Source organism: Ceratotherium simum, chromosome 12, assembly GCF_057802395.1.
Source record: "Ceratotherium simum simum isolate JZ-2026a chromosome 12, ASM5780239v1, whole genome shotgun sequence".
NCBI lineage: Eukaryota > Metazoa > Chordata > Mammalia > Perissodactyla > Rhinocerotidae > Ceratotherium > Ceratotherium simum.
In genome coordinates this window covers 3,713,844-3,741,176 of record NC_141911.1, presented here as the reverse complement: position 1 = coordinate 3,741,176, position 27,333 = coordinate 3,713,844, and the positions used below count along the sequence as shown (strand labels likewise).

The 27,333-nt window shown below is 42.2% G+C and overlaps 1 protein-coding gene across 3 annotated transcripts in view; it reads left to right on the top strand.

Moving 5' to 3' along the window:
* ENTPD4 (ectonucleoside triphosphate diphosphohydrolase 4) overlaps positions 1 to 27,029 on the top strand; it is a 31,083-nt gene extending 4,054 nt beyond the window's left edge. For 2 of the 3 annotated variants that reach the window (XM_004433576.3, XM_087437322.1), the window contains exons 2-13: positions 4,185 to 4,271; positions 5,458 to 5,655; positions 6,178 to 6,383; positions 9,826 to 9,976; positions 10,483 to 10,586; positions 12,379 to 12,438; positions 12,722 to 12,876; positions 14,502 to 14,668; positions 17,920 to 18,244; positions 19,887 to 19,972; positions 21,159 to 21,320; positions 22,724 to 27,029. In XM_004433576.3, the coding sequence (XP_004433633.1) occupies positions 4,264 to 4,271; positions 5,458 to 5,655; positions 6,178 to 6,383; positions 9,826 to 9,976; positions 10,483 to 10,586; positions 12,379 to 12,438; positions 12,722 to 12,876; positions 14,502 to 14,668; positions 17,920 to 18,244; positions 19,887 to 19,972; positions 21,159 to 21,320; positions 22,724 to 22,952 (1,851 nt within the window). In that variant the 5' untranslated portion in view covers positions 4,185 to 4,263 and the 3' untranslated portion in view covers positions 22,953 to 27,029. The remainder of the gene's footprint in view (positions 1 to 4,184; positions 4,272 to 5,457; positions 5,656 to 6,177; positions 6,384 to 9,825; positions 9,977 to 10,482; positions 10,587 to 12,378; positions 12,439 to 12,721; positions 12,877 to 14,501; positions 14,669 to 17,919; positions 18,245 to 19,886; positions 19,973 to 21,158; positions 21,321 to 22,723) is intronic. The other variant, XM_014789844.2, reaches the window with a different exon arrangement.
* Positions 27,030 to 27,333: the final 304 nt, after the last annotated feature.

Here is a 27,333-nt window from a genome sequence, read left to right as displayed (position 1 = left end):
CCTATACTGCACATTAGTAACAATGTTTTGCTACTATACACAATACTGAACTGATGAACATCTTTATACATTTTTAGTGAATTTACATATCATTTCCTAAGGGTGAATTTCTGGAAGTAGAAGTAGAGCAGAGGGGAAGGACGTGTAAAATTTTCATGTACGTTACCCATATGCACCAAAAGGTTGGCTTCTGTTTAGAGTCTCTCCAACAGTACTCACACCACCTTCCCCCCTTTTTGTTAGCAGAGGATCATCAGACATTAATCTCTGCCAATCTGATAGTGGCAAAGTCTTGTTTTTATTTATATTTCTATAGATACTCATGAAGTTATATTTTATCAGCCATTTGTATTTCTTATTTTGTTAATTTCCAATTATCTTTGCTCATTTTTGTGTTCCAGTGTTTCTTTTATTTATTTATAGTTGTAAGAGTTATTTACCTTTTGGCATATATGTTACAAGTAAGTTTCCCAAGCCTTGTGTTTTTTTCACAAATACACAATAATCTTTTCAATATGATAGCCATTGCCACATACAGCTATTTAATGTAATTAAAATTAAATATTGAGTTCCTCAGTTGCTGTAGCCAAAATAATCTTAAAAGAATATTGAGAAGGGATTTTTTTTTAAAGACTCAGAAGTCTCAAACTCATATGTAGATATATTTTGTTTCATTTATGGTTTGAGACATTCATGTCATTTGTAGACAAGCCTTACCCATTCCAAGATTATATAAATATTTACCTACATTTTAATCTTACATTTATATGGATATTTTTAATATTTAAATCTGTGAGCCACTAGAATTCTAATAAAAGGTGTCATGTAGTAATGTCACCATATTCAAATGCTAAAAGGTAGCTACTTTATAAAAACATATTAAAATTCATTTAAACATTCAGGTAATTGACATTTTTTTTCCTTTTTGTGTAAACTTTTAAGTCACAAATATTGTTTGTCCTGAGTTTTGGGTACATGGTATAATATGGACACCATATTAAAACCTGAACTAGTTAAAATGATTTTTCCTCCTTTGTCAGGTAGGCATTATTAATACTTTTTACTCTGTAATATATCTTTGTATGTGTGTGTTGTATCCCCTCTTCTGTATTATAAATTCTTTAAGGGCTGGCTCCATATCTGACTCATCTTTCTATCTCCCACTCCCAGCCATCCATGAAACAAACAGTAGTTGCTCATTGCTTGTGTGACAGGCACTGGTCACTGGGGAAACAGACGAATAGGAGGCTTTCCCTGTCAATGAGGGGCTTGCCATGTAATAAAAAGGTCAGCTACAAGTATAAAACTGTAGCCCACGGCAGTGATGAGCAAATACTCTGGGATATGAGGGTTAGGGAAGTCCTGACAGAGGAGCCACGCTTGACTTGTGTCACAGAGAATATATAGGCATGCCAACAGATGGATCCAAAAGAGAGAGTCGTTCTCTTTTTGAGTCGTTCTCTCAAATGCAGAGGAATGCGGGGCGTTTCTGTGACTTGCAGCTTGTGTTCAGTATGTCTGGAACATAGGGTACATATCTGTCCAGTCTATCTCTCATGGGACAAGACTAGAAAGATAGAGGCTGGATCACTGCTGTCTAATGCAGAAGCTCCATGTGGCTGTTGAGCACTTGAAATATGGCTGGTGCAGCTGAGGAATTTTTAATTTTAATTACATTAAATGGCCACACACGGCAACGGCTGCCATATTGAACAGCATAAGACTAGATCGTGAGGGACCTCGTTTACCATCCAAAGGAGTTAGGACGTTTTCCTGAGTGAGAGAGGAAGTGAAGTGTCATGGTTTCTGTTTGTTTTGGACAGATCACTCTAGTGTATAGGCTGTTAACCTTTTGGGTCCCAGAACTCTGACACTTGATTTCTTGCCAGGCACTTTCCTAGGGTCTGCAGTGCTGGGAATGCAGCAGTCAACCAAGCAGACATACATCTGGCCCCTCGTGGAGTTTGCATTCTGGAGGAGGAGACACAGGAGCAAGAGAAATGCAAACACACACACACACACACAGGATATTAGAGGACCAGGATGAGAGCATGGATTCTCACGTTTGAATCCCAGCTCTTTTATTTATATCACCTTTTATTGGCTGTGTGATCTTAGACAAGTTGCGTAGCCTCTCTGCCTCATCAGTAAAATGTTGTGCAAATAGTGCCTACTTTGTAGGCTGTTAGGAGGAGTAAATTAATATTTGTAGAGCATTTGAGCAGAGCCTGACACATAATAAGCACTATATAAGTATTTAATAAATAAGTAAATGCTAAGGAGAAGAAATAAATCAGAGAAGGGAGATAGATGTTGGGGAGAGCTTGCGTTATAGATAGGGTAGCCAGGGAAGGCCTCCCTGAGAAGGTGACATTAAGGACCTGAGGGAGTGAAAAAGTGAGCTGTACAGATTATTTCCAAGCCGATGGAGCAGCACGTTCTGAGACCTGGAGACTAGACAGTGCCTGGCATATTTGAAGACAGCAAGGTTGCTGGTGCGGGTGGAATGCCCTGAAAAGGAGAGAGGAGAGGAGGAGTCAGAGCGGTGACAGGTGGCGAGATCCTGGAGCACTACTTAAGCCAGGGTAAAGCCTTTGCAGTTTACTTTGAGTGCAGTGGGAGCTGTTGGAGGATTCCGGTATCAGGGTTGCAAGATCCTGGGCCTGAGCCAGGACAGGGATGGGTATCAACTTCAGATGAAGAATCTGCGCCTTAAGGTATTGGATGATGGGCCGGCCCCATGGCTTAGCAGTTAAGTGCGCGCGCTCCGCTGCTGGCAGCCCGGGTTCGGATCCTGGGCGTGCACCAACGCACCGCTTCTCCGGCCATGCTGAGGCCGCATCCCACATACAGCAACTAGAAGGATGTGCAGCTATGACATACAACTATCTACTGGGGCTTTGGGGGGGGAAATAAATAAAATATTAAAAAAAAAAAAAAGGTATTGGATGAAGAACTGGAGAGCCGCTGAGTTGAGACCTCAGGTAGGATACCAACTAGTTAGGCTACTGTTCTGCTAGACCAGGCCAGAGATGAAACTGACCTCAGGCAAAAGTGATAAGAGGAGGGACAGATTTTAGATAAACTGAGGTTAAAGAAATGGCAGGCATCTGTCAGAAATTGGCTATGGCAGATGAAGGGGAGAAAGCGGTCAGGCATGACTCCCTAGTGTCTGGTGTGAGCAGCTGTGGAACTGAGATTGAGACTGCAAGGGAGGAGCAGGTTGGGAGAAAAGAGAGTGAAGATTGCAGTTTAAGAGTTCAGTTTCAGAAATATTTTTCGTGGGCCTGTGCCACATTCAGATGGAGATATGAGTAGGCTCTGGAAGGTGGCTCAGAAGAGAAGCCTGGGGTGAAGAAAGAAATTTTTGGATCAATCCAATAATTGATGCAGTAAATGAGGTTGACCAGGAACCAACGTCAGAGTTAGAAGAGAATGGAGCCAAGACAGAAAGAACCCTGGGGAACAGAGCAGACAGGATTTGCAGAAACGAGGAGACTTGGAGGATCCTGAGAAGGAGTGTTCAAGAGCTAAGAAGCAGACTAGGGGAGACAGTCTTGGGAGGCCCTGAAGAAATAAAGCAGTACCACAAGACTAAAAAAGATACAGACTATAAGGCGTCCTTTGGATCCGGCAGGTCAGAAGGAGGCCCTGGCTGTAGGTCCCTGTTTTCTCCGTGGTTTGAGGTCTGGGAGCTGGAGGAGTGGCAATGACTGTGAAAGTGACCGAGAGCTAAATAGGAACATAGTACCTGACATTGTATTTTGTACATTAAAGAAAGATCTAATAGATACCAGTCAAACGAATGGATATTTCAAATTACCATGCAATTAATTGTTCTGCCTACCTACTACCCCAACCCCTGATCTTCTTTAACATTCAGTACCGTAAGGTGGTTAAGACCTATTTGGTGACCTGGTATTTTTGGGTCAGAGATGTGCTTTTAGGTAGAGAGCACTAACCGGTGCCAGACTCTTACCGTCTCTTGAGTTAGGCCTGTATCTCTGACAGCATGAAATTAACTTAGAAGTGTGTTGCTCAAAGTAAGCCTTTCTAACAGCTTCAGTGCAAGGATCACATACCGGGTTATGTGTGGTTGGATTTAAACATTGGCACTTGAAAAAGAGCATAGACGTTTTCTCGGATTGTGCCATCTTTGTGACTTTTCTCACTTCCTGGAACAGGAGGCTAACTCTGGAGGACCCCATTGTTTCTGTGTGAGGACTGACCCCCAGAACATTGCCTGAGCTCTGACCCATCAGTATGGGGAGGTGAGTGACAGTGCCTAGTCGCTGGCACCGTAAAACCTGAGATTTCGGTGCCACAGAAACAGCTTGTGAGGCAAAAAAAGTCTAAATCCCAAGTGAAAAGTGTTCAAAGTTGTGCTACACTATGTTTGACACCTTTGTTCTTCCAGGGCCCCAGTGGCGTCCTGTCAAAGAAAGAAAGTGATAATGACAGGTGGATTCTGCAGGGTTACTGTAGTTTACCGTAAAGGCCATGCGGGTTGGAATCTGCAAGCGGCTATAGTAAGCACAGGATAACCATGTGTAAGCCTCGGAGGTGTGGGGAGGGGATGCTAAACCCCAGGGATTGGACCAAGAACCCACATGGAGACCAGAAATGACAAATGGGAAATTCCGTTGGGTAGCAGGATACCTCCCCTCCTGTGGGATATTTTAGTCCAGGAAGCACTCTTTAAATGAAGAGTGTAGAAATTAAATGTAAAGCAATAAAATTTATTCTAAAGGCAGCAAGGTTTTTTTAAGCCTTTTTTTTTTTTTGTCTCTCATTCCTGACATAAACTGAGAGGAAAAGTGTTTATTTGCAAAAATGTCTTAGGAGTATTTCTAAAAACACAGGACATACAAAACTCATTTATTGACTTTGTTATGGGGGTGTTGTTAAAGATACTGTTTTCTCCCGTTTTCTCACTCAATCATCAGGGAGAAATTTGCCTTGGAATTCAGTGTTAAGAAAATCTTATTCCTCCTGGGCTATTTATATTTTTCTAATCTAATGGCAAAGTTTTAGCCACTAGGATGCTCAGCCGGCTTTGCAGGCCTACCTTATTATATGCATTTTTGTGTACTAAATTGTCCTTTGGTTTCATCATCCTTAAACCTGGTTTCATTATAGATTTATTGTATTGAACTTGTAAGCTGTCTCTGTTTTTTTGGAACAAAGCAGGGTACAAATAAAAATCTACATAATGCTCCCAAAAAGGGGGGGAAAACACAGAAGTGTCATAACGATCAGGGCTTAATTCTCATTCATATGATTTCATAATACTGAGTTATATAGCAGAACAGCAATATGGAAGATGCTGGTATACAGATAGCCACCCGCAGGGAAATAGGGTAGCTCAAGTTGACTGTGTTATTTTCCGGTCAGTTTAGGCAAGGGGAGGCCTCTTTGGAGCAGATTGCTCTAAAATCTGTTTTTTTGGAATTTCAGGATTGGCATCTCCTGTCTTTTCCCTGCTTCCTGGCATTTTAGCATCTCTCCAGCAGGGTGTCCTCGAATTCTGAATACCAGTTTACGCCAGATTATTGTAATTAGCATTCTGGCTGCTGCTGTTTCACTTTTATACTTTTCTGTTGTCATAATCCGAAATAAGTATGGGCGGCTATCCAGAGACAAGAAGTTTCAAAGGTAAGGGAAAAAAAATATTTATTTTCTAGGTGAGATGCCGTACCTTCATTTCATGGCTTCAAGACTTTTGGGATTAGGTTGGAATTTAAGGAGCATGTGGCTTTAGGAAACAGATTCTGTGCTGAATACAGCACGGCATGAAAAATTAAACTGTTTGAAACATTAATTGTTAACCACCAGATCCACATCATAAGAGGATTTAAACATAAGCTTCTCCTGTGATATCCTAAAAGCTGATTTTGCAGTTAATGTTGATGGTTTGGAAATAGAGTTTTGCTTTTTAGAACTTGTTTGAACTTCTTTAAAGGAATAATGAGTGTGTATCTGACTTAGATTATCACTACTGCTTGTTTTGTTTTCTTTTGACTCTTTAATCATTTGGCAGTTGTAAAAACATTACAGTGGTGCCACTGTGCAGCCTAGAAATCACTGATTTGACATTTGTTTATCGTGTTTGCTCTGTTAGGTTTAGCGTGATATTCTCTGTCTCACTAAAAGTGTATGTTTGTTTTTCTAAACAAGGTACTTGGCACGAGTTACTGACATTGAAGCTACAGACACCGATAACCCCAATGTGAACTATGGCATCGTGGTGGACTGTGGTAGCAGTGGGTCTCGAATATTCGTCTATTGCTGGCCGAGGCATAATGGCAATCCTCATGATCTGTTGGATATCAGACAAATGAGGGATAAGAACCGAAAGCCGGTAGTTATGAAAATAAAACCTGGTATGTAAATGATAAATATGTGACTGGTAACCGGGTTCTGTCCCTTCATTCTCTGTGATGTCTTTCACATCTTTCCATTTCTCACCCCAATGTCATCTCCCTAATTCAGAGCTCACACCAGGACCCAGTTGGTCTCCAGGTTTCACTTTCTTTTCCCTTTTCTATGCATCTTGTATAAGGTGACTAACACCTTAATCAAGTATCCAGAAATCAGGTCTATCTTTTTGTCTCCTGCAGCATTTATCGTCGGGCCTTACTCATGGTGTCTGCTCACATGCTTGCTACTTGACATTAGTTATGGAGGGATTTTTTTCCTATCCAAGTAGTCATTGGTCTCTACCCTTAATGGCAAGGGAATTTCAGATAACCCATGGGTAGCTGTTCTCTAGTACATTAGTATGTGTCATTTAAAGAATAGCTGCCCCAGTGTATTCCTAATCACCTAGAGTATTTGATAAGGGTCACCATAGAACTTAGAAGAGCTGGTATCATGTCTAGTTTTTAAAAATATCAGAACTTCTAAGTCAGTGTGTCATGTAAAAATTGGGATTTGCCTTCCTCGTTGGACTATTTAATTCAGTGGTTCTCAACCTGTTTCTGTATCTGCACCATTTCATGGGCCACACCCCACTGTCAAGATCAGTAGGAGTGGAAGGTGTCAGGAGGACCTTGGAATAGGCATTTTACATCTTGATAGTTGATAATCACTGGTTTAAAACAGTGGACCATAGATCTTAATAGAGATTTAGCACTTTTATTTCATCTTGCTAATATATTAAGTAGTAAAATATTAAATCCAAACAACCCAAGGATTTTATCTTTTAAAATATTAGAGAATACTGATAAAAATTAATCATAGCTCATTATCTCCTATTTCAAAAATATAAGGGGCCGGCCCAGTGGTGTAGCAGTTAAGTTCATGCATTCAGCTTTGGCAGCCGGGGTTCGCCGGTTTGGATACTGGGCATGGGCCTGCTCACTGCTCATCAAGCCGTGCTGAGGCGGCATCCCACATAGAAGAACTAGAAGAACCTACAACTAGCGTATACAACTGTGTACTGGGGCTTTGGGGAGAAAAAGGAAAAAGAGGAAGATTGGCAACAGATGTTAGCTCAGGGCTAATCTTCCTCAAAAAAAAAACACCTGCAAAAAAAAATATATATATATGTAAGTGAAAGGAGAGTCAGTTTTAACATGACAAAATACCTATCCTCATCAAACGGTTCCCAGCCACGTAGACTGCAGACCCCTGGAGGCTTACTCATTCTTCATTGAGTAATTCAGGCCCCACTTCCTTCTTCGGCATCCTTGAACAAGCTGATTGTTCTTTGATGCTTGGGCAGCTGGGCACCAGCATATTGCTCAGAAAATTCAAAGTCTCTACTGCATTTTTCAGGTTAAAGAGAGGGAACTTAATCTGTCTCTTGAACAAACGTTATTTTGATATCAGCATATATTTCCATGAATGAAGATCAATTTTTCTGTAAGTCTTAGTGAATGACTTTTAAATTTAGTTTCCTGTTTTCCCACCCCTTAAATTTTTATGTATCCCTGATCTAGAAAGATTTTCAGGACTAAAGTAATAGTGATCAAATAAAAAATTCACCAGAAGATTAAAAAATAAAACTCTATAAAGCACTTTGCATTTCATCCAGTTTCACATACCAGTGTTCCATCAGTGATTAAACTGCTCTTGTGGAATAAGATGAAAACTTTCATGCCTTGGTGTTGTCCTTTGAGAACCAAGGGACAGCTACAATAGTATACTAGGGTATACACCTGACTCTCATTAAAATCAGACTTAACATGGTTCTCTCTGATGCTAAGAAGTGTTTGAAGTGGAAACTCAAGTACCTTTTTGTAGCGCTTCTCTGTCCTCAAGTGTGGACTCTCCTGAATAGCATTACAGCAAAGCTCTAGAAATTTTCTTAATAGATTCTGGATAGTTTTGGGCTTTGTGTCCAAATTGAAATAGCATTGTATGTGGAGTCAGCAAGTCTGGCTTTTAGTCTGTTTTCTGCTGATTACTTTGACGACTCACTTAATCTTTCTGGGTCCACAATTTCCTAATGTATGAAATAAGGAATTTGTGGACTTCTAAACACCCCTTCATCTTTAATACTGTAGGCTAGAAGACAGCTGGAAATATTCATTCCCTTATATACTCATTCAACAGCTATTTGCTGAGCACCTCATATTTGCCAGGTACTGTGTTAGGTGCTGAGAATATAAATTTGAACAAGCCACAGTTTGTGCCCTTAAGAAACTTCTAGTTGAAATGAGACAGGCGAGTAAATAGGTAATTTTGATAAGGTGTGATGAGTGCTACAGCTAGAGGTAGGGGTGAGTGCAGAATGTAGTGCGAGCTCATCTTCAGGGTTCTGTTAGGGAAGACTCCGTACAGGAAGTAGCTAAGAGGATGAGCAGGAGCTGCCCAGGTGAAAAGGGGTGGGAAGTGGATAGGGAGGCAGACGAAGAGAAGCTCTTCCTGGTGGTGGTGCAGGGGTCCTGAGGCCAGAGTATGATGCATTATGGAAATTTTTATTCAGTATAGTTGAAGTTGAATGGAAGGAACATGGGAAATGATAGGATGAGTGAATATGCAAGGCAGGTTATGCTATTCTAGATTTGAGCTTTATGTGGAGAGCGTTGAGGAGCCGCAAAAGAATTTTAAGCCAGGAGGAGACACCCTTTGCATAGGGAATGGTTGGGGGATTGCCAAGACTGGAGAGTAGGATGGTTGCAGCAGGCTGGGAGGGTGGTGCTGTCCAAAAGAGATGAAGAGAAGTGAAATAATGTGAGAGGAACCAAGGAGAGGCAGTCACTGAAACCCAGGATGCATGTTGGGGTCAGGGAGAGGGATTTTTATCCAGGATACTGGCTTGGGCTGCTGGATGGCCGGTGATGGTGGTCGCTGAAGTAGATAACAAGCAGTAAGAGCAGGTTTGTAGTGGAAGTCGAGTTCAGATTTGCATATGTTGAGTTTGGGGGTCTATGAGGACAAGCACGTGGCCATGTCCAGTGGACAGTTACCACATAGTGATCTGGAGGTTAGGGAAGAGATCTCGGTGGCTGCTGGTACTTGGAGATCCAAGACATGTAGATGGTGATGGCAGCCGTGGGAGTGAGTGCTGCCTGAAGAAATGGGAACATGTTTCTTGAGGGCAGGGATGAGTTCCTGTGCAATTGATCCCAAGAGTCTGACACAGGAGATGTTCAGTTAGGTCTGTGTTTTGTGATGACTGAGAAGAAGAGAGCGTGGTACTGAGCATTTAGTACTACCATCATTTAAGGAAGAGACTGGAAGGAGTTGCCAGAGGGGTAGGGAAAAACCAGGAGAGTACGATGTGTAGCTGGCATTTCTTTCAGACGAGCTGCACTGAAGAAGCAGAACTTGTTAGCTAAAATATCCACCTGCTGACAGAACAATTTTTCTCTCTAGGCATTTCAGAATTTGCTACCTCTCCGGAGAAAGTCAGTGATTACATTTCTCCGCTCTTGAACTTTGCTGCAGAGCATGTGCCACGGGCAAAGCACAAAGAGACCCCTCTCTACATTCTCTGCACAGCTGGAATGAGAATCCTTCCCGAAAGGTAGTCCTCCAAGGAGGGCAGGCCAGGCCTGGGGTGGGGGTGGGGGTTTCTCTCCTACTCTTCTCCCTCCTGTCGCTCCTCCCCCTCTTCCTCCTCTTCCATCATCTTCATCAAAAGGAAGACATTAAAAATTCTTTCTTCAAATCTGTAATAGTACCAGAAGTTTTCCCTTAGCCAGAACTCACCAAATATCTTTGTATTTGTTTATGACTGTAAATAGTAAACTATAAAATTGTCATTTTAAAAAAACTGATTTTCTATTTTATTAGTTTAAGGATTGTTTGCAGTTGTGGTTTTACATCTAGGAATCACAGGATTTCACACAACTCCTGAATATGCCATCCTAAAATAAACAGTCGTTTCAATGAATTGCTTTGCTTTTAAAATTAACTGTTTCATATAGGATATACCAGAGCCACAGTTTGGGGGTTTTTCTTTTCTTTTTTCGAAACAGAAAAATTCAGGATGTAGTACTTTGATATGTAGAGTTTTGGGCTCTCTTACAGCCAGCAGAGAGCCATCCTGGAAGACCTCCTGACTGACATCCCCGTGCACTTCGACTTCCTGTTTTCTGACTCTCATGCAGAAGTAATTTCAGGGAAACAAGAAGGTTGGTATATTGGTCTTCAGCTTGAAATTTGGGGAGCTATTCCTTTAAATCCTCCTCATTTTCCCCAGTGTACACTTTATGAAATTACTCTTAATACCTTAAAATTTGGGAAACCATAGCCTTGGAATATTATAATTTTTAAATGACAAAATTAGTTTCTTACATGACTGGTCTTTATTACCCAAACATTAAGCCATTAAAAAAATACTTTGTTTTCACCACATTTAGGAAATATATTTTGGACTCATTTTGATAGAAAAAGTTTGTGTTTCTTGCCTGAGTTATACAGCTTTCTGGAATTATGTTAATTACTGAGCTATTGGAGCCTTCTGCTGATTTACTTGCTAGGACAGGGAAATTATTCTTGACTTTGATACACTAAGAAAGTATTAGTTCTGTTTTCAAAGAAATGATTCTACTTGAAAATAAAATGACAAGTCAGTGCAGTTTTTTGGGGTATAGCTTGCTAGAAATGGAGACCAAAAGCCTTTATTTCAAAATCATCTATCATTTCAGCAAATACTCCTCTGTGAACGGCACAGCAGAGAATACAAAATTGGGTGAAATTCAAATATTGCCATTGCGCTGTTCACAGACAAGTGAGGTACACAGCTGCTGTGTGAGGTAGAGTTTTAGATACTGTAAGATGATAAGGAAAAAGTACGGGAGTTCAAAGGAGGGAGACAATTTTTTTTCTAGCTAGGGGCATCGTGGAGAAAGTGACATTTGAACTGTGCCTCAAGGAATAGTTATAAATACAGCATGCCAGAGCATTGTAAGGGCAGGGTTCTGAGAGAGATAGGAAGCACATTCCAGGCTGAAGAAATGATCTCAGTCAACATAGGTAGGAAAGGATGCACTATGAATGGAGGAACAAAAATGTTTAGCCTGACTGGATTCTGGCCCTTCTGAACGGTGGCTGGAATATTCAAAGTTGGACAGGTCTTGAAGTGTCAGGCTATGGAATTTGGACTTTGTTCCGTTGATCAGTCTGATAGTGGAGGAGTGGACTGGAGTGCGAGAGTAGGGGCAGGCAGATAAATTACACGGGCTATCACTGCCCCTCTCTCTAACGGCTTAAATCAAGGTGGTAATACAAGTGGGTACCGACTGGGTGTAGGAAGTGTAAAAAGAGAATCAGACTTGGCAGCTGAGTGGAGGTGAGGGGAAAAGGAAAGGGAAGAGTCAAAGTTAACTCTTTTCTTTCTTTTTTTTTTTTTTTGTGAGGAAGATCAGCCCTGAGCTAACGTCCATGCCAACCCTCCTCTTTTTGCTGAGGAAGACTGGCCCTGGGCTAACACCTGTGCCTATCTTCCTCCACTTTATATGGGACGCCACCACAGAGTGGCCTGACAAGCAGTGCCTTGGTGCGCGCCCGGGATCCGAACCCCGGGCCGCCAGCAGCGGAGTGCACACACTTAACCGCTACGCCACGGGGCCGGCCCCCTAACTCGTTTCTAAAACTTTGGAATTGGTAAGTTTAACTTCATGAAAAGTTAAAACTCCACTGTTTCAAAACAACCCATAAATTTCAGAGAGAAACTAGCACCTTGGGTATCATATTTTCAACCTATGTAAATGAGATGAAACTAAATTTTTAAGGTAAGAGATTTTGGAAAACCACTAAGAAAAGATAAAATACATCTGTAGAAATGTGTTACTTCAAGTGATGGTTTCACAGATTGTCAGGGAGTAAATAAATGAGGTGTTGGCACAGACTGTGTTGATAAGAATTATACAAAATATTTTACGGCTGTGTTCTTCTTCTCTTCTTCCTGTGAAATGGTCATAGGTGTGTATGCGTGGATCGGCATTAACTTTGTCCTTGGACGGTTTGAGCATATTGAAGATGGTAAGTATCACGTTTCCAGCTAATGTGTCTAACTGGAAATTATGGTTTTTTTCTATTTAATCCAAAGAATAAAAAAGGAGCTGAGTTTTGTGACACAGCTGTGTGTGTAGGAGTAGAGTGAGAGGAGCTGCTGTTTCACACAATTAACTTGATCTCAGTTGGGAGGAGTGGGCTGCATTTGCTGGATATGCTTGAGACGTACCATGAAAACAAGGTGACTCTTCAGAAAATCCCAGTTCTCTGGATTTGTTCTGTTCCGATGGCTGTTTCTTGTTCTTTCCAGATGATGAGGCAGTTGTGGAAGTTAACATTCCCGGCAGTGAAAGCAGCCAAGCCATTCTCCGTAAAAGAACGGCTGGTATTCTCGACATGGGAGGCGTGTCCACTCAGATAGCGTATGAAGTCCCCAAAACTGTAAGCTTTGCCTCCTCACAGCAGGTTATTATCTGTACAAATTTCCTTCTGTTTGCTTTGGTTTTCATTTAACGTGTCTCCATCCATTTTTGTTTTGTTTCTGAGTCTGAACACATCTTACTGTGCTTGCTGAGGTACCGCCTTCTCAACCCAGGAGAAAAGAGGCAGGAGGGAACCAAGGCAGACCTCCACTGACGTGTGTGTTTGTTCGTTGAATCAGCTGGTTTGCGTTCTGAACTGAGGGGTTGTCTTTGGTATACATGTCATTCACATCCCTGAGCTTTTGTTTATATTTTCTCTGCAATCACTTCCTTTCTCAACAGGTATTGTAAACCTTAATCTAATAGCATCAGATTTCTTAAGGTATAATTGGGGAAAATACTTTTTTTTTATGGCTCAGGCAGCTTTTGGCTTTGGAAAGGGCTGAGGTTTGTATCCACTGATGGTTGACTGACTTTTCTCCGTCGTCTTCAGTGCTCTCAGTCACTGCCAGGGCAGCCTTGTATAGAGAGCACCAGGAGAGTTTCCAGGCATCTCTTGAATTCCCCGTGTCTTTATGACTCTGTCCATTCAGCTGTGAATTACTTCTGAAGCCTGGCCTCCTGCACAGGCTGGACAGCCTGGCTGTCCCGTAGCACAGCATGCTGGTTAAAAAGACTAGAGCTGGACCAGTGCAGGCTGCGTCAGCACCCTGTCTGTCCTCGCTAGTTGTGTGACCTTTTGTAGTCTAACTTCTTTGAGCTGGTTTCTTCATCTATAAATGTGAATGCAAGTACCTCCAACATGGGGTTGTCATGAGGCTGAAATGAGATAGGGCATGTAATGCATCGGACACACTGCTGGGCACCGAGTGTTTGCGCCATAAACATGATTGATATATTTATTAAGCTCCTTAGAAAAATGCTTAGTAAATTCAAGTATTACAATTTGTGTTTCCTACTTCCCATCCAGACGTGCCTCTAGAAACTATTCCACTCTGTAAAAAGTCACGTTTTTTCCCTGAAGATAAAAAATACATATAAAGCAAGTTTGGAAAAAATACTGAAAAATCAGGATTAAAAATTTCCCATGGATGCCTCATCCAAAAAAATCAGTTAGCATTTTGGTGTATTTCTTTTCATTTTTCTTTTGCTATTTATAGTTTCTAAAAATATGCTGGTTATAATTGATCTTAACTGTTTATATGATTTTGTGTTCTTTATTTAACAGCACATAAGCATGTTCTTCCATAAACTGTTAATTACCATAATTAATTAAACCTTCCTTGGAGTTGTTTATTTGAAGACATTCAGTTTTTTCTGTCACAGAATTGCAAAGGACATCTTTGTGTATAGAGACTTTTCAATGTTTAGGATTATTTCCAAGGCATAGGATTCCGTAAATAGATGTACTAGATCAGAGGATATGAACTATATCGTTAACTTCCTTTTTCAAAAAGTCATGACAGTATCACAAATGTGCAGCACATCTGAAATTTCTTAAGTCAGAATTGTTATGTTGAGTTAGGGATGCTTAGAAGGATCCTTGGGAAATGCAGAAGCAGACATTTTTGATCCTTTTAGATGAGAATCTTTTTAGATCTTTCTGTTTAACAGGAAATAATTTTTTGTTTTGCTTAAAATATTAGTTTGTTATCCTTACGTCTGCAGGAAGAAGTAGCTAAGAACTTGTTAGCTGAATTTAACTTGGGATGTGATGTTCACCAAACTGAGCATGTGTACCGAGTCTACGTGGCCACATTTCTTGGGTTTGGTGGCAATGCTGCGCGACAGAGATATGAAGACAGAATATTTGCCAACACCATTCAAAAGAACAGGTAAAGCACCTTCCACTAGTTGGCAGTCACTTTCAAACCTAGGTCTCTCCTCATAGAAAACATATCCAGGCAGAGCAGGTGGTAGCTTTTTATTCCCCTGCCAGCTGAGCTGGGAGAAGAGGTGGAAGGACACCAGGGTTCTGCCTTCAGCCCAACATCCCAGCAGGCTCTAAAGGAGGATCTCTCTCTCAGACTCACACCTCCCCTGATGGATTAGAAATTGCACTCTCAGGATATTAAAATAGTTTTGAGCCTGGGTAATGCTATTCCAGATTGCAGAGTCCTTGGGGAACTCAACACCTGGGCCACTGCGGATGTCCTGGAGGCCTGCAGTAAGTGAGGATAAAATTGACTTAGGGGATCCGCCCTGGTGGCCTAGTGGTTAAGTTCAGCACACTCCGCTTCAGCGGCCTGGGTTCAGTTCCCGGTGCAGACCCACACCGTTCGTCTGTCAGTGGCCATGCTGTGGTGGCGGCTCACATATAGAAAAAGGACGATTGGCAGCAAATGTTAGCTCAGGGCAAATCTTCCTCAGCAAAAAAAAAAAAAAAAAAAAAGAATTGAATTAGGTGATGTTCTGGCGCTGTTATTGAAAAACAGCCCATGTAGTTGGTAGTGGATATGACCATAGTGAAGGAAGTTATTCAAGAGAAAGAAGTGATCTAGGAGTCAAAGTTAGTGGTTGTAAACATTTTTAGCAGTGAAACTTAAAAATGAGTTTATGGGGGCTGGCTTGGTGGCGCAAGTGGTTAAGTGTCCACGCTCCGCTGCGGTGGCCCAGGGTTTGCCGGTTTGGATCCCGGGCACACACCAACGCACCGCTTGTCAAGCCTTGCTATGGTGGCGTCCTGTATAAAGTGGAGGAAGATGGGCATGGATGTTAGCCCAGGGCCAGTCTTCCTCAGCAAAAAAAAGGAGGATTGGCAGACGTTAGCACAGGGCTGATCTTCCTCACGGGAAAAAAAAAAAATAATGAGTTTATGAAGATTCTGGGATAGAAAATACATAAAACAAATAAAAGCAGCACTTTATCAGTTTAGATTTATTTTATAAGTACATAGCAATTATTTATTTAAAATTAATCCATAAGAACAGAAAAGCCATTTGGATGAATAAAAAAATCTGAAATATTCTATTAATTACTGTTTTGTTTTGTTTGTTTTTATGAAACACTTTTGAGAGGAAAAATCCTAATTCATAGAGATAAATGATAGTATCTTTCCTTAATCAGTTTAATCTTAAAAAACCTGTGGAGGCTTAAACTTGAAGAAAAACCAAGTCAGAGCCATTCAGTTCCACATTTTCCAGAAATTCACATATGTGAATAAGAAAAACTTGTCCTTTGTTTGCCCAGACATTAGTTGAATAGTGTGAGTTACGAGATTGGTAGGCCCATAGTATCTTTTTAAAAGTGGTATGTTATATGGGGCCAGCCCTGTGGCGCAAGCGGTTAAGTGTGCGCACTCTGCTGCGGCGGCCCGGGGTTCGCCAGATCGGATCCCGAGCGCGCACTGGCTCACTGCTTGTCGAGCCGTGCTGTGGCAGCATCCCATATAAAGTAGAGGAAGATGGGCACAGATCTTAGCTCAGGGCCAATCTTCCCTGGCAAAAAAACAAAAAAAGAGGAGGAGTGGTATCAGATGTTAGCTCAGGGCTGATCTTTCTCACAAAAAAAAAAAAAAGTGATATATAGCACATTTTTGTATAATTTTTTATAATAATATTAAAATAGAAATATTTTATGAGTAACATTTGAATCAGAATTTTGGAGAAACACCTTTTTCTACAACCTGAATTTTTACTAATTGGTTTTAATGTGAGGAGGCTTGTATAATGGACAATTCAGTGCTACTTCTCAATGTAGATAAAGGGCATCTGGAAGCAGTAGTATGAAGCATATGAAGCATACATTGGACTAGTCTGGGGTTTTTATAGTAATTATAAATGTTAGTCATCACTTTATACGTATGTCATGAATTGAGCCTGGAAGTGCCCATTTATCTCTTTGCCTTTAGTAGTGATGATTGATTTTTTAAAATTAATTAAACATTTTTAATTAATGGCAAAGACCTTAAATTATTACATTCTAGAGCATTTTGAGTTGCCCTGATCCTAGGAATAAACAACTTGTCAATTGAGTGGCAAATGAAAACTTGACGTACTGCTCATGACCAGGAGTTGAATGCAGGCACTCTCCTCACCGTTAGACCCCCTTCAGGCTCGTGTGACTTCATGGTGTCAGACACTAACGTAACTCCAGTTGTCGTAAGCGCTTTCCTGTTTCTCAGTTGTTTAATGGTGACACACATAGTAGGACGACAGATCTTAATGCCCAGAAATGTCCCTGGGAAGTAGTTAGCATAGTGCATTTCAGAGAACAAAGCTAAGATTCCTTGTCTACGGGACTTCTCAGAGCCTGTAGTACTAGAAACTCTGTTACCTGCAGCAGTTGGGATCAATAGTTGATTAACTTTTGAAAATCAGTTAAAACAGAATTATAAAAATAGAATCAAACCTGAGGCATTTTGTTTTAATTTGTGTATTCACTTGCCAATCTTTTGCTCTGTACTCAAGTCCTTTCTTGGGCTACAGCCATCATTTCTGTGGCATGCACTGCACCCCCTCATGGTAATGTCATTTTGGCTTTCTTTAAAGAATACCAAGGACTTAAAGACATCTGTGAAGCAGTTTGACACCAAGTTCTTCTAGATTTTTACTAATTTTTCCTAATTTCTTTTTTATCTTGCTAATACCTAATTTGACAGCAGTTTTATAGCAACTTGCCTTTTCATATTTTTCTAAGGCATCTAACCTAGTTATTGCAGGACCAGTTACTTCTTTTCACGGTCACTTTTCATCTGTATATAATTAAAATCACAAGCTCTAGTGGCAAAATCGGGTTGGGAACAACACATTGGCGGGCATTCGACTGCAGTGACCGTGAGGCTGAGAGGAGCTGACTGACCAGGAGCACGGCAGCCAGGGGCACCTGGCTGTCTCACAGGGGACGGGAAGTGGTGGGGCATCGGCCCAGGAGGCTGTTTCACTGGACTCGTTAAGGTGTCTGCTGTACGCAGGTGTGTATTGTGGATCTCCAAGAAGGGCTCAAGTGCGTATTTTCCTAACTTAATTACCCCAGAACCCTTGTGTCCCCACAGAACACCTTGCAGGACTCGTGTTCCACAGAGCGTATTTGGAAACACTGATTGCAGCCACTTCTCCAAAACGTGAAGTTTCTCTTTGTCCTGTAGGCTCCTGGGAAAACAGACTGGTCTGACTCCTGACACTCCGTACCTGGACCCCTGCTTACCCCTAGACATTAAAGATGAAATTCAGCAAAATGGACAGACTGTGTACCTACGGGGAACAGGAGACTTTGACCTGTGTCGAGAGACTATCCAGCCTTTCATGAATAAAACAAACGAGACTCAGACTTCCCTCAATGGGGTCTATCAGCCCCCAATTCACTTCCAGAACAGTGAATTCTATGGCTTTTCTGAATTCTACTATTGCACTGAGGATGTGTTACGAATGGGAGGAGACTATAATGCTGCTACATTTACTAAAGCTGCAAAGGTAACCTTCAAGGAAACCGTCTTCTGCTTGCTTTTGCAAGACTGCGTGGACAGCGGCAGGTTCCATCCTCCCTTCCCGTTTGGAGGCCCGGGTCAAGAGAAGGGAAAATGTTGGGAATTCTGTTCCCTTGGTTGGGCAGGAGAAATAGTCACAGCAGAAGTAAAAACTCCACTGTGAGCTGACTTCTACCCCCCACTCCATGCACTGCTCTGGTCACCAGTGGCTTCCAGATTATTGTCTTTTGTATTTCTGTAATAATGTAATTATCTGACAGTGCTCCTCGCAGCCTTCCCATCTCTTAGCTCCGGGGCTCCTATTCTCTTGTTCTCCCCTGCCGTTCTGACAGTTTCTTAGGCTCTTTCTTGGGTTTTCCCCCTTCACGCCCCTTAAACCTTGGTGATCCCAGACATCCACCCTTGGCCCTCTGACCTTCAAGTTCTTGGATGGTCTCATCCATGCTCAGGGTTTGCTGCTACCCCTTGAGAAGAGGCTCCAGTCCTGACCCCTGCCCAGTGCCTGCTAGCTTTCACAACTCCAGACAAACCCACCATGCTCTCCCATGCTCCTCCTGTTATGCTGTCTCGGTTAATGGCACCACTAACCCCCGAGTCCCTCCCCGAAACCCGGGAGTTACAGGCTTCTCCCTGTCACTCATTCATCCCTCACTATACACCACCGTATAGCCAGTCATCAAGCATGTTATTTCATGTCATAAACATTTCTCAAACCCCTCCCTGCCTTCTGTCCTACTGTCATTGTCCTAGTCCAAGCCTCTGTCTGAAACACAAGTATAGCCTCCTGCTCGCCTATTTAAAACCTTCAGCGACTGCCTTTTGCTTCCAGGATAAATTCTAAATGCCTTAGCAAGTCATCCCCACCCTGTAGCCTCCTCTCCCACCTATCATTTATACTCTAACCCGATCAGACAGCTCTTCATTTCCCTCCCACCTGTGCTACTCCTTGTCTTGTCTTTGTTCTTGGTGTTTCCTCTGCCTGAAATGCCTGTCCTTACCCTCTCACCCCAGGCTGAGTGCTGGGCTCTGTGTTCCCTGTTGCAAGTTTCACCACCTCTCTGTGCTTCAGTCTCTTCATCCTTTAAATAGAGGTTAGAGGAGTAGCTGTGTTGAGGAGTTAAGTGTACATTCAGAAAAGGCACTCACTCAGCACTGGGTGCATGTTAGCTATGAATATTACTGTTAGTACAGAGAACGGCCCTTCTCTTGAAGACAAAGCCTTTTGTAGTCATCTTTCTGTTCTCAGAACCTTGTACCATGTGGCCAAAGACACAGGCACTCAGTCTGAACTGCTTCACTTTTCTAAAAGTTTCTGCCTGTCGCATGCAGTCCTAGGGGGAGAAACTAAGCGGTTTAGGAGAGGTTGGTTGTGGGCAGTGAAATTCTCCCTAACAATAACTTTAGCAGAATATTAAGGCAAAGAACAAGCGTTGTCTTTGCTAATCAGCAGGTATTCATGGAGTGTTTTAAGTCTTGTCTTCAGGGTGCACGTATGTGTTAAGCTGGTGTTTCCTAATTGGAAGGATATGTTTGTTGTGAATATGAATTTGGTAAACCCTTTTTAAAATGAAAAAAATGTTTAATAAAATTTTGAATCTGGTGATTTATTTTGGTGAAATTTCTTTCAGGATTATTGTGCAACAAAGTGGTCCATCTTGAGGGAGCGCTTTGACCGAGGGCTGTATGCCTCGCACGCTGACCTCCATAGGCTGAAGTAAGTCATGGGCGGCCAGGCCCGGGTGTTTCCAAGAAACCATGGGTTCGGTATTGGCCCCCTGGCTTGCCATACCCTGGCCCCAGCCTACCTTTCTATCCTCATCAATCACTATTCCTCCTCATCTGCCCTGGGCTCCTTTCAAACGGGACAACAAATGTTTGTGCCCAAACATCTGTTATAGTTTTTGCGCCTCCTTCCACCTGTTATTGCCCTGTTCAGCCTTCACTTATTGAAGGCCTGCCCAGGCGTCAGAGTCAGGTCAGATGCTGGCCCTTTCAAATCTTCTTCTGTCTATTCAACCAGACTCCATCCCTCTCTCTGAGTCTCCAGAGTGCTTATTGTGTCTCTCTAGTGGTGTTTTCATATTTTGCTTTGCTTTTTACTTGTTTGTAGCTTTTTAAAAAATTCTCTTTTATTATGTCATTTAAGTACATTGACTTATCTTATTATTATATCTTATTACTTGCTTAGCCCAGAGCTTGCACAAAGTAAGCCTCTGAGGGTCCGGCCCAGTGGCGCAAGCCGTTAAGTGCGCACGCTCCGCTGCAGCGGCCTGGGGTTTGCTGGTTTGGATCCCGGGCGCGCACCAAGGCACCGCTTGTCAAGCCACGCTGTGGCAGCGTCCCATATAAAGTGGAGGAAGATGGGCACGGATGTTAGCTCAGGGCCAATCTTCCTCAGCAAAAAGAGAAGGATTGGCAGATGTTAGCTCAGGGCCAGTCTTCCTCACAGAAAAAAAAAAAAGTAAGCCTCTGATAAATATTTAGAATCGTAGAATATGAGAAAAGGAAAGGAAAGGGACCTGAAAAGGACCCTGCTACCTTTTCATTTTATAATAAAGAAACTGAGATCCAGAGGCTGGGACTTACTCGATATTTATTCAATGAATAAATGATGGAATGCCTGAGGGAAAAAAACCTGTCATGGCAACAATGTATTAAATTATACTGAGACTGAGTTTCATGAGCTAATTGATTTTAACAGGCAAACTGTTCATGTTGTGGGATAAGGGTCATAAACCAAGTCAGTCAGCTTGAAACGCGTCCGGTTGGTTTGGCTGCTCAGAACACTGGCCGCCTGAAGCCCTTGCAGCCACGATGGTCACAGGGGAAGGCTGTCTCTGTGTCTGGTTCATTTTGACAAGTGAATCAGTCCCGCTTATGTTTGTGCTTGGTGTTCATAGGTATCAGTGCTTCAAATCTGCCTGGATGTTCGAGGTGTTTCATAGGGGCTTTTCGTTTCCTGTCAGCTATAGAAATTTAAAGACAGCCTTGCAAGTTTATGACAAGGAGGTTCAGTGGACTCTCGGAGCAATCCTTTACAGGACCCGCTTTTTACCCTTAAGGTATGGCTGTGACTTGGTAACGAGAATCAAACAAAAGATGTTTTTCTGCAATTCTGATGCATCGTGGCAACTGTGGTTTGTGGATGTTTGGGGTGGTGGTGGTAGCGCTGGCCGTGGGCAGGGTTGTAGAATTCCCCACCTCCCACAGTGTGTCCTCCCTTCCCGCCTTACCCATCCATCATCCGCAGCACAGAAGTGTTTGATTATTCTCACTGTCTGTTCCCTAACTCCTACACAGAAGAGTTACTGCCAGGGTGCTTAACCTTTGTGGCCTCGGGTCCCTTCTTAAAATACTGTTTTTAATGCATAATATAATACATAGGTTACAGGGGAAACCGTTGTGTTAAAATATATTTATCAAAATATTACAGAACAAATTTGGTGTATAGTAATATATGTCTTTATTAACTCATTAAATAAGAAGATCTGGCAGCAGAACTAGTAATTTCTGTAATTTCATTGTAGTGATCATGTTGATATTTTGAGGCATTTGTAAAACACCATAATATGCTACACAAGGTCTGTGAGTTTCACTGGAAACAAGGTCAGAGTCGTGCTGCAGTCTTGTCTGCCTTCATGGTCTAAGGAGATACTGCATTTAGTCAGAGATTGGTGAAATAAAGATGCACGTTTTGGGCCGGCCCCGTGGCTTAGCAGTTAAGTGTGCGCGCTCCGCTGCTGGCGGCCCAGGTTCGGATCCCGGGTGCGCACCAACGCACCGCTTCTCCGGCCATGCTGAGGCCGCGTCCCACATACAGCAACTAGAAGGAAGTGCAACTATGACATACAACTATCTACTGGGGCTTTGGTGGAAAAAATAAATAAAATTATAAAAAAAAAAAAAAAAGATGCACGTTTTTCCCCATTCAAGTTCACAGACCTGGCTGTCAGCTGACCCCAGGTAAGAACCCTGGTTCACTGACAAATGAGGTACTAGCTTTTGGGGGGTTTTATCCCCTTCATTTAATTGAGCATCTCCCAGCAATACGTTTAACTGGGTTAACTGCAAAAGATGTGAGTGTTCAGTATTACTGGTCACAGACGTGGTTTGATTCCACGTTGGCTTCTGTGTATTAGTGAAACCCTCACAGTTCTTCTAAATTTCTATAATTTTTGTTACCCAAATTATACTGATAACTGCTGCAGACTTAGGAAAACACTTCTACATGTTATCTCCTTAATACTTACAGCCACCCTCTGTAAGGCTGTAGTAGCCTACATTTTAGAGGTAAGGAAACTGAGCTTCAGAGACTGAGGTGACAGTTCTTTTCTGCAGAACCGGGTCCTAAACCAAGTCCTCCAACCCATGTCCTGTGCACTGTGACCTTGCGTTCCTCACCTGGTTAGTTCTCAGTTCTCTCATCTGTTCTGTTTGTTCTGTTGTTTTGTTTCCATGTGGGCAGAGATATCCAGCAGGAGACCTTCCGGGCCAGTCACGCTCACTGGCGGGGCTTCTCCTTTGTCTACAATCACTACCTGTTCTCGGGCTGCTTCCTGGTGGTCCTGCTCTCCATCCTCCTCTACCTGCTGCGGCTCCGGCGCATCCACCGCAGGACACTCCGCGGTGGTTCTGCCGCCACCCTCTGGCTGGAGGAAGGCCTTGCGTCCCAGAAGATTGCTGGTACCTTATGAGCTGGAGTTGGAGAGCCCGGGGAAGTCTTGCTAAAGGAAAAGCCATTTTTGCCTCAGGGTTTCTCCTCTGTATTCTCATTTGGTTTTGTTTTTCCTTTCCCTTTTTGTTCCTTGAAACAAAAACACAATCGGTAGTTTGTAAGCTCTGCTGTCCTAGAAGTATTGCCTTTAGCCGTTTTGTATACAGCTTTAAAATGAGTAGTAGGGAAAGGGAAAATCACTTCATTTTTGCTGCATAGGATATCTGCCAAAAATGACTAAGGTTTTTGGTTTTCAGTTCAGTTTTAAACAGACGCACTTTGGTATTGGAGGGAGATGGCAAAGGGTTTTTTTTTTTGTATCAGTGGAGGTAGGACTGAAGAGTGATACTTTCACAGAACCAAAACACATCCCGGCTGAAATTATAATCCTCTTTGTTTCCTCTGTCTTGACGCTTAGTTTTTATTTATTGTTCAGGTCTGTTGCTATATGTTTTCTTTGCAGGCTTAAAACATCAAAAGCATTTATATCCAAAATAGAGAAAGATAGACACCAGGAGGTGCCTATTTTTAAAGTTGATCATGAAGAGACCTGAAAAATGTGAAATAATAACTAGCGCTGTGTGTGTCTGTGTGTGTGTGAAAAATGCTAATGAAAGAGAATGAGGGAATACAGTGTTCTTTCTTTTAAAAACACATACTTCAGAATTTACTGTTTATTTCATTTTACATAAGAAAATCCCCATTACCATTATCTTTTCTTGACCACAGATAATTACTTTCTTTATCCCATCTTTCAGTGGCCTTGGAACGCTTTGTTTTTGAAGGAGTTGGAAAATTTGTAAAGTTTCACTGGTTTTGATGTTGTTAGAACTAGAGCTGGTGCCACCGACAGGCTCTCCAGTATTTCTTAGTAGGACGTTTTTGCTTGTTTAGTTGGCTCCAGTTTCTCCCAACTTCAGGTTGGTACCGCCCTCAATTAAAAATGGGCTCAGCACCTTTATTTCGGAGACGCCATACTTAGCTTGCCAAGTTCTCTGTTACTGCTGAGGGTGAGGCTGTGTTGGCGATGTCACCGCAAGTCCGGACTCAGAAAGGTCTGAATTTAATGAGTAATAAACTCACATTTTGAAGAAAACAAGTTTGACATTTTAAACAAAAATCTTAAAAGGACAACTGGATTGGCATATGTGAGATTGGTTGTTTTTCACCTATTCATTTTTTTAAACCTTTGGGAATTCTCACAAATAGTTTTTGAGGTGAAGTTCTTTTTGTGCGTGTGGGTGCACGTGTGTGTGTGCACACGCTGCTTCTTAACTCCAGAGCAGTTGAATTCATCTAGTTGGTAGCAAGTGTGTATTTTAAGAACCATCAGCGGCGTTTAAAAAAATTCAGTGATTAGAGAAAGAATTCATATTCTGAAGCCCTTATTTAACTTAGAAAAAAAAGTTAGATTTTATTTTGTTTATTAATTACTTAAAAACATGACATACTATATATATTGATGACTTAAATATTACAGATCTATGAAAGAATGCAAATTCTCTTATTCTCCTCTTCAAAATGTATCTTATAACAATGAAAAAATTAATGGTAGCATGTTTACCTCTCAACCAGAAGATTGGCAGAGCTGTATGGTATTACAGCATCTAATGTGTCAAGTGTCTTATTTCAGAGAGGATGGGGATAAATGTCCCTTGGAAAGATCCAGCTTCTGAAATGCTGGTCTCCAGCTATTTAGATCCTTATCAAGACACAAGTGAGCTGTGTCATAGGGCCCCATGGTAGAGTGAGCTGTGTCATAGGGCCCCATGGTAGAGTGAGCTGTGTCATAGGGCCCCATGGTAGAGTGAGCTGTGTCATAGGGCCCCATGGTAGAGTGAGCTGTGTCATAGGGCCCCATGGTAGAGTGAGCTGTGTCATAGGGCCCCATGGTAGAGTGAGCTGTGTCATAGGGCCCCATGGTAGAGTGAGCTGTGTCATAGTGCCCCAGGCGTGCTTCTCCTTGAATTCTCAGGTGGGCTCGGTCCTGCAGACTGTGGGCGGCATTAGTGGTGAAGAGGAAGTGGGTTTACACTTCAGCTTTTCTGCCACCATCCAGTTGGAGTGGTATGGCCCTAACCTGTAGAATGAGCATTTTTAGGTGCCTGGAGTATGTCATTTTACCTTTAAAATCAAGGCAAGAATAAGCCAGCATAGGCACAGATTTAAATAGGCCTACCGTAAATAACCACTTTTTAAATAAAGGATGCCAGTTTGGTCCAGCTCTGTACTGTTGAGGGAGCAGAGCAGAGACAGACTGTGAGGAGTTCTGCGTTTGGCCTGGCCTGAGGATCCCTCTGCAGGGACCTACCTACTCTCCAAAAGAGTCCCCAGATTAGGCTTCCAGGGCCCAAGACAGCCTTACACTTCACACAGTTAAGTGCCCACGTTCCCCTGCCAAAGAACTCCCTGAAGCGGGCTTGGCAAACTTGCCACAGGGAAAATCTGCAGGCCCCTTGAGCTGAGAATGGCTTTTCAATTTTTAAAGGGTTGTTAAAGAAAAAAGAGGTGAAGACTATGCACCAGAGGCTCTATGTGGCCTGTAGAGCCTAAAATATTTACTAACTGGCCCTTTACAGAGGACATTTGCTGACCCCTGTGAGGACAGTCCCATTGCAGAAAGGATGTACAGTAGCTACTCTTAATTCAGGAAGGTGGTTAGGTGGCACAAAAAGGCGGCAAGAGAAGTGACCTAACATCAATCTTAAAGTATTTGTTTATGCACCAGAATTTCACTTCTTATCTTTTCCTCTAGATTATTTTCAAGATCAGTTTTCTAATAAGCCAAGAAACATGCTTCCCCCACCCAAATTTAAAAAGTGCTGCTCAGGAAGGCTCGCTCTGTTGTGTGGAGAGGTGGTTTGTCACCGCTCTAACCACAGCAGGGAGACAGCCAGGCGCTTTCCCTCGGTGATGCGGGGCTGGGCTGGGCTGGGGTGAGAGGCCAGCATGGAGGGGCTTAACTCAGGAGGAGGAGAATTAATGTCAGGTAAGGGCTGACCAAGGAGGCAATAAACTCTGAATACTGTAATAGAAAGTAAAAGAAATTGGACTGGTGGGAACTTGCTACAAGCCTTGTCAAAGTCAAGCGCGTGTGAGCTGGTAGAGGCACTCCCGCAGTCAGCGCTCTGTCCGTCGTCAGGCATAGCGTGTGCTGCTCCTTTTCAGGCCTCCAGAGGATGTTCTCAAGGATTGTACCATCTGTTTAAGGACGTCACAGTAAAAGTACAAACAGACCGTTTGTACCACTGCTTTTTGCACTTTTCATCCAAAACTGCTGGCTTTCAACAGCGCTCCCCAACCTGTGGGCAAACTGAAGGAGCTGCTTGTGACTCGGCCTGGAGACCTGGAGGCTGAGATCCCATGCCCACCACCCTCTGTCGACACGTGAGGCTCCACAGCTGTGCACTCAGGTTGGCCAGCTCTAGATGGACAGATACTTGCATTTTAAACTCAGGCCTACATAGACTAGTTTTCCTTATAAAAAGCGTGTGTCACTTAGCAAGAAACTCTAAAAGGCAAATGTGTTTTCCAAGCTTTTAAAAAAAAAAATCAGCTTTAGGATTTTGTGTGGTAATGTGCAATGCAGCAAAACTACCTATAAGTAAATTATTTAGTTATTTATTTCTATTTCAGTGTTTTGTTTTTTGTGATATTGATTTTCCCTTTCAGTAATGAATGATGTGACCAAGCAAGGAGAATTCTTTGTTCTGTTACTAAGACTATATTTTACAGTTAGGAATTACAAAAACTAAGGGAGCATCTTTAGATTTTTTTTATTTAAATGATGTTTTCCATTCAAGGTAGGAATAATCATCTTTGGGGGACTGTTGTGGTGTCATATCGATTTCTGTACTGGGCAAGCTCACGCTGTCACACTTGCACACAGAGGGTGTTGAGAATCAATAAAATGGAAGTGCGTTGATGGCCCAGAGACTGTGTGAGCTTGCTTTTTGTGATTTACAGAGATTTTTCTCAATGTTTGAATCTTTTTACCTGTTAGAATGCTTCACTGAACTTGAATCTATGTTCAGTAAAATAAATTGTGTGAGTCTGACTACGTCCTCAACACGTTTGCTGTATTTGATGTTCATATAGTGAAGCCCTGCTGTGTGCATTATGGAGGGAGGGTCTTTGCATCCTGCAGCACAAAAGCCAAATATTTCACAAGAAGAAATAATTACCAAGGTGTAATATTAAGCCATTCATCAACAATAGAGGCCATTCTGAGACAACTGTTCGTGAGGTTATCAATTTAAGGTACCTACCAACTATATATATATAGACAAGAGGAAGTGAAATTAACCAACTTTTAGGTACTTTCTCTCATAAATAGTAAAATCAAATGCTGACTTTATGTT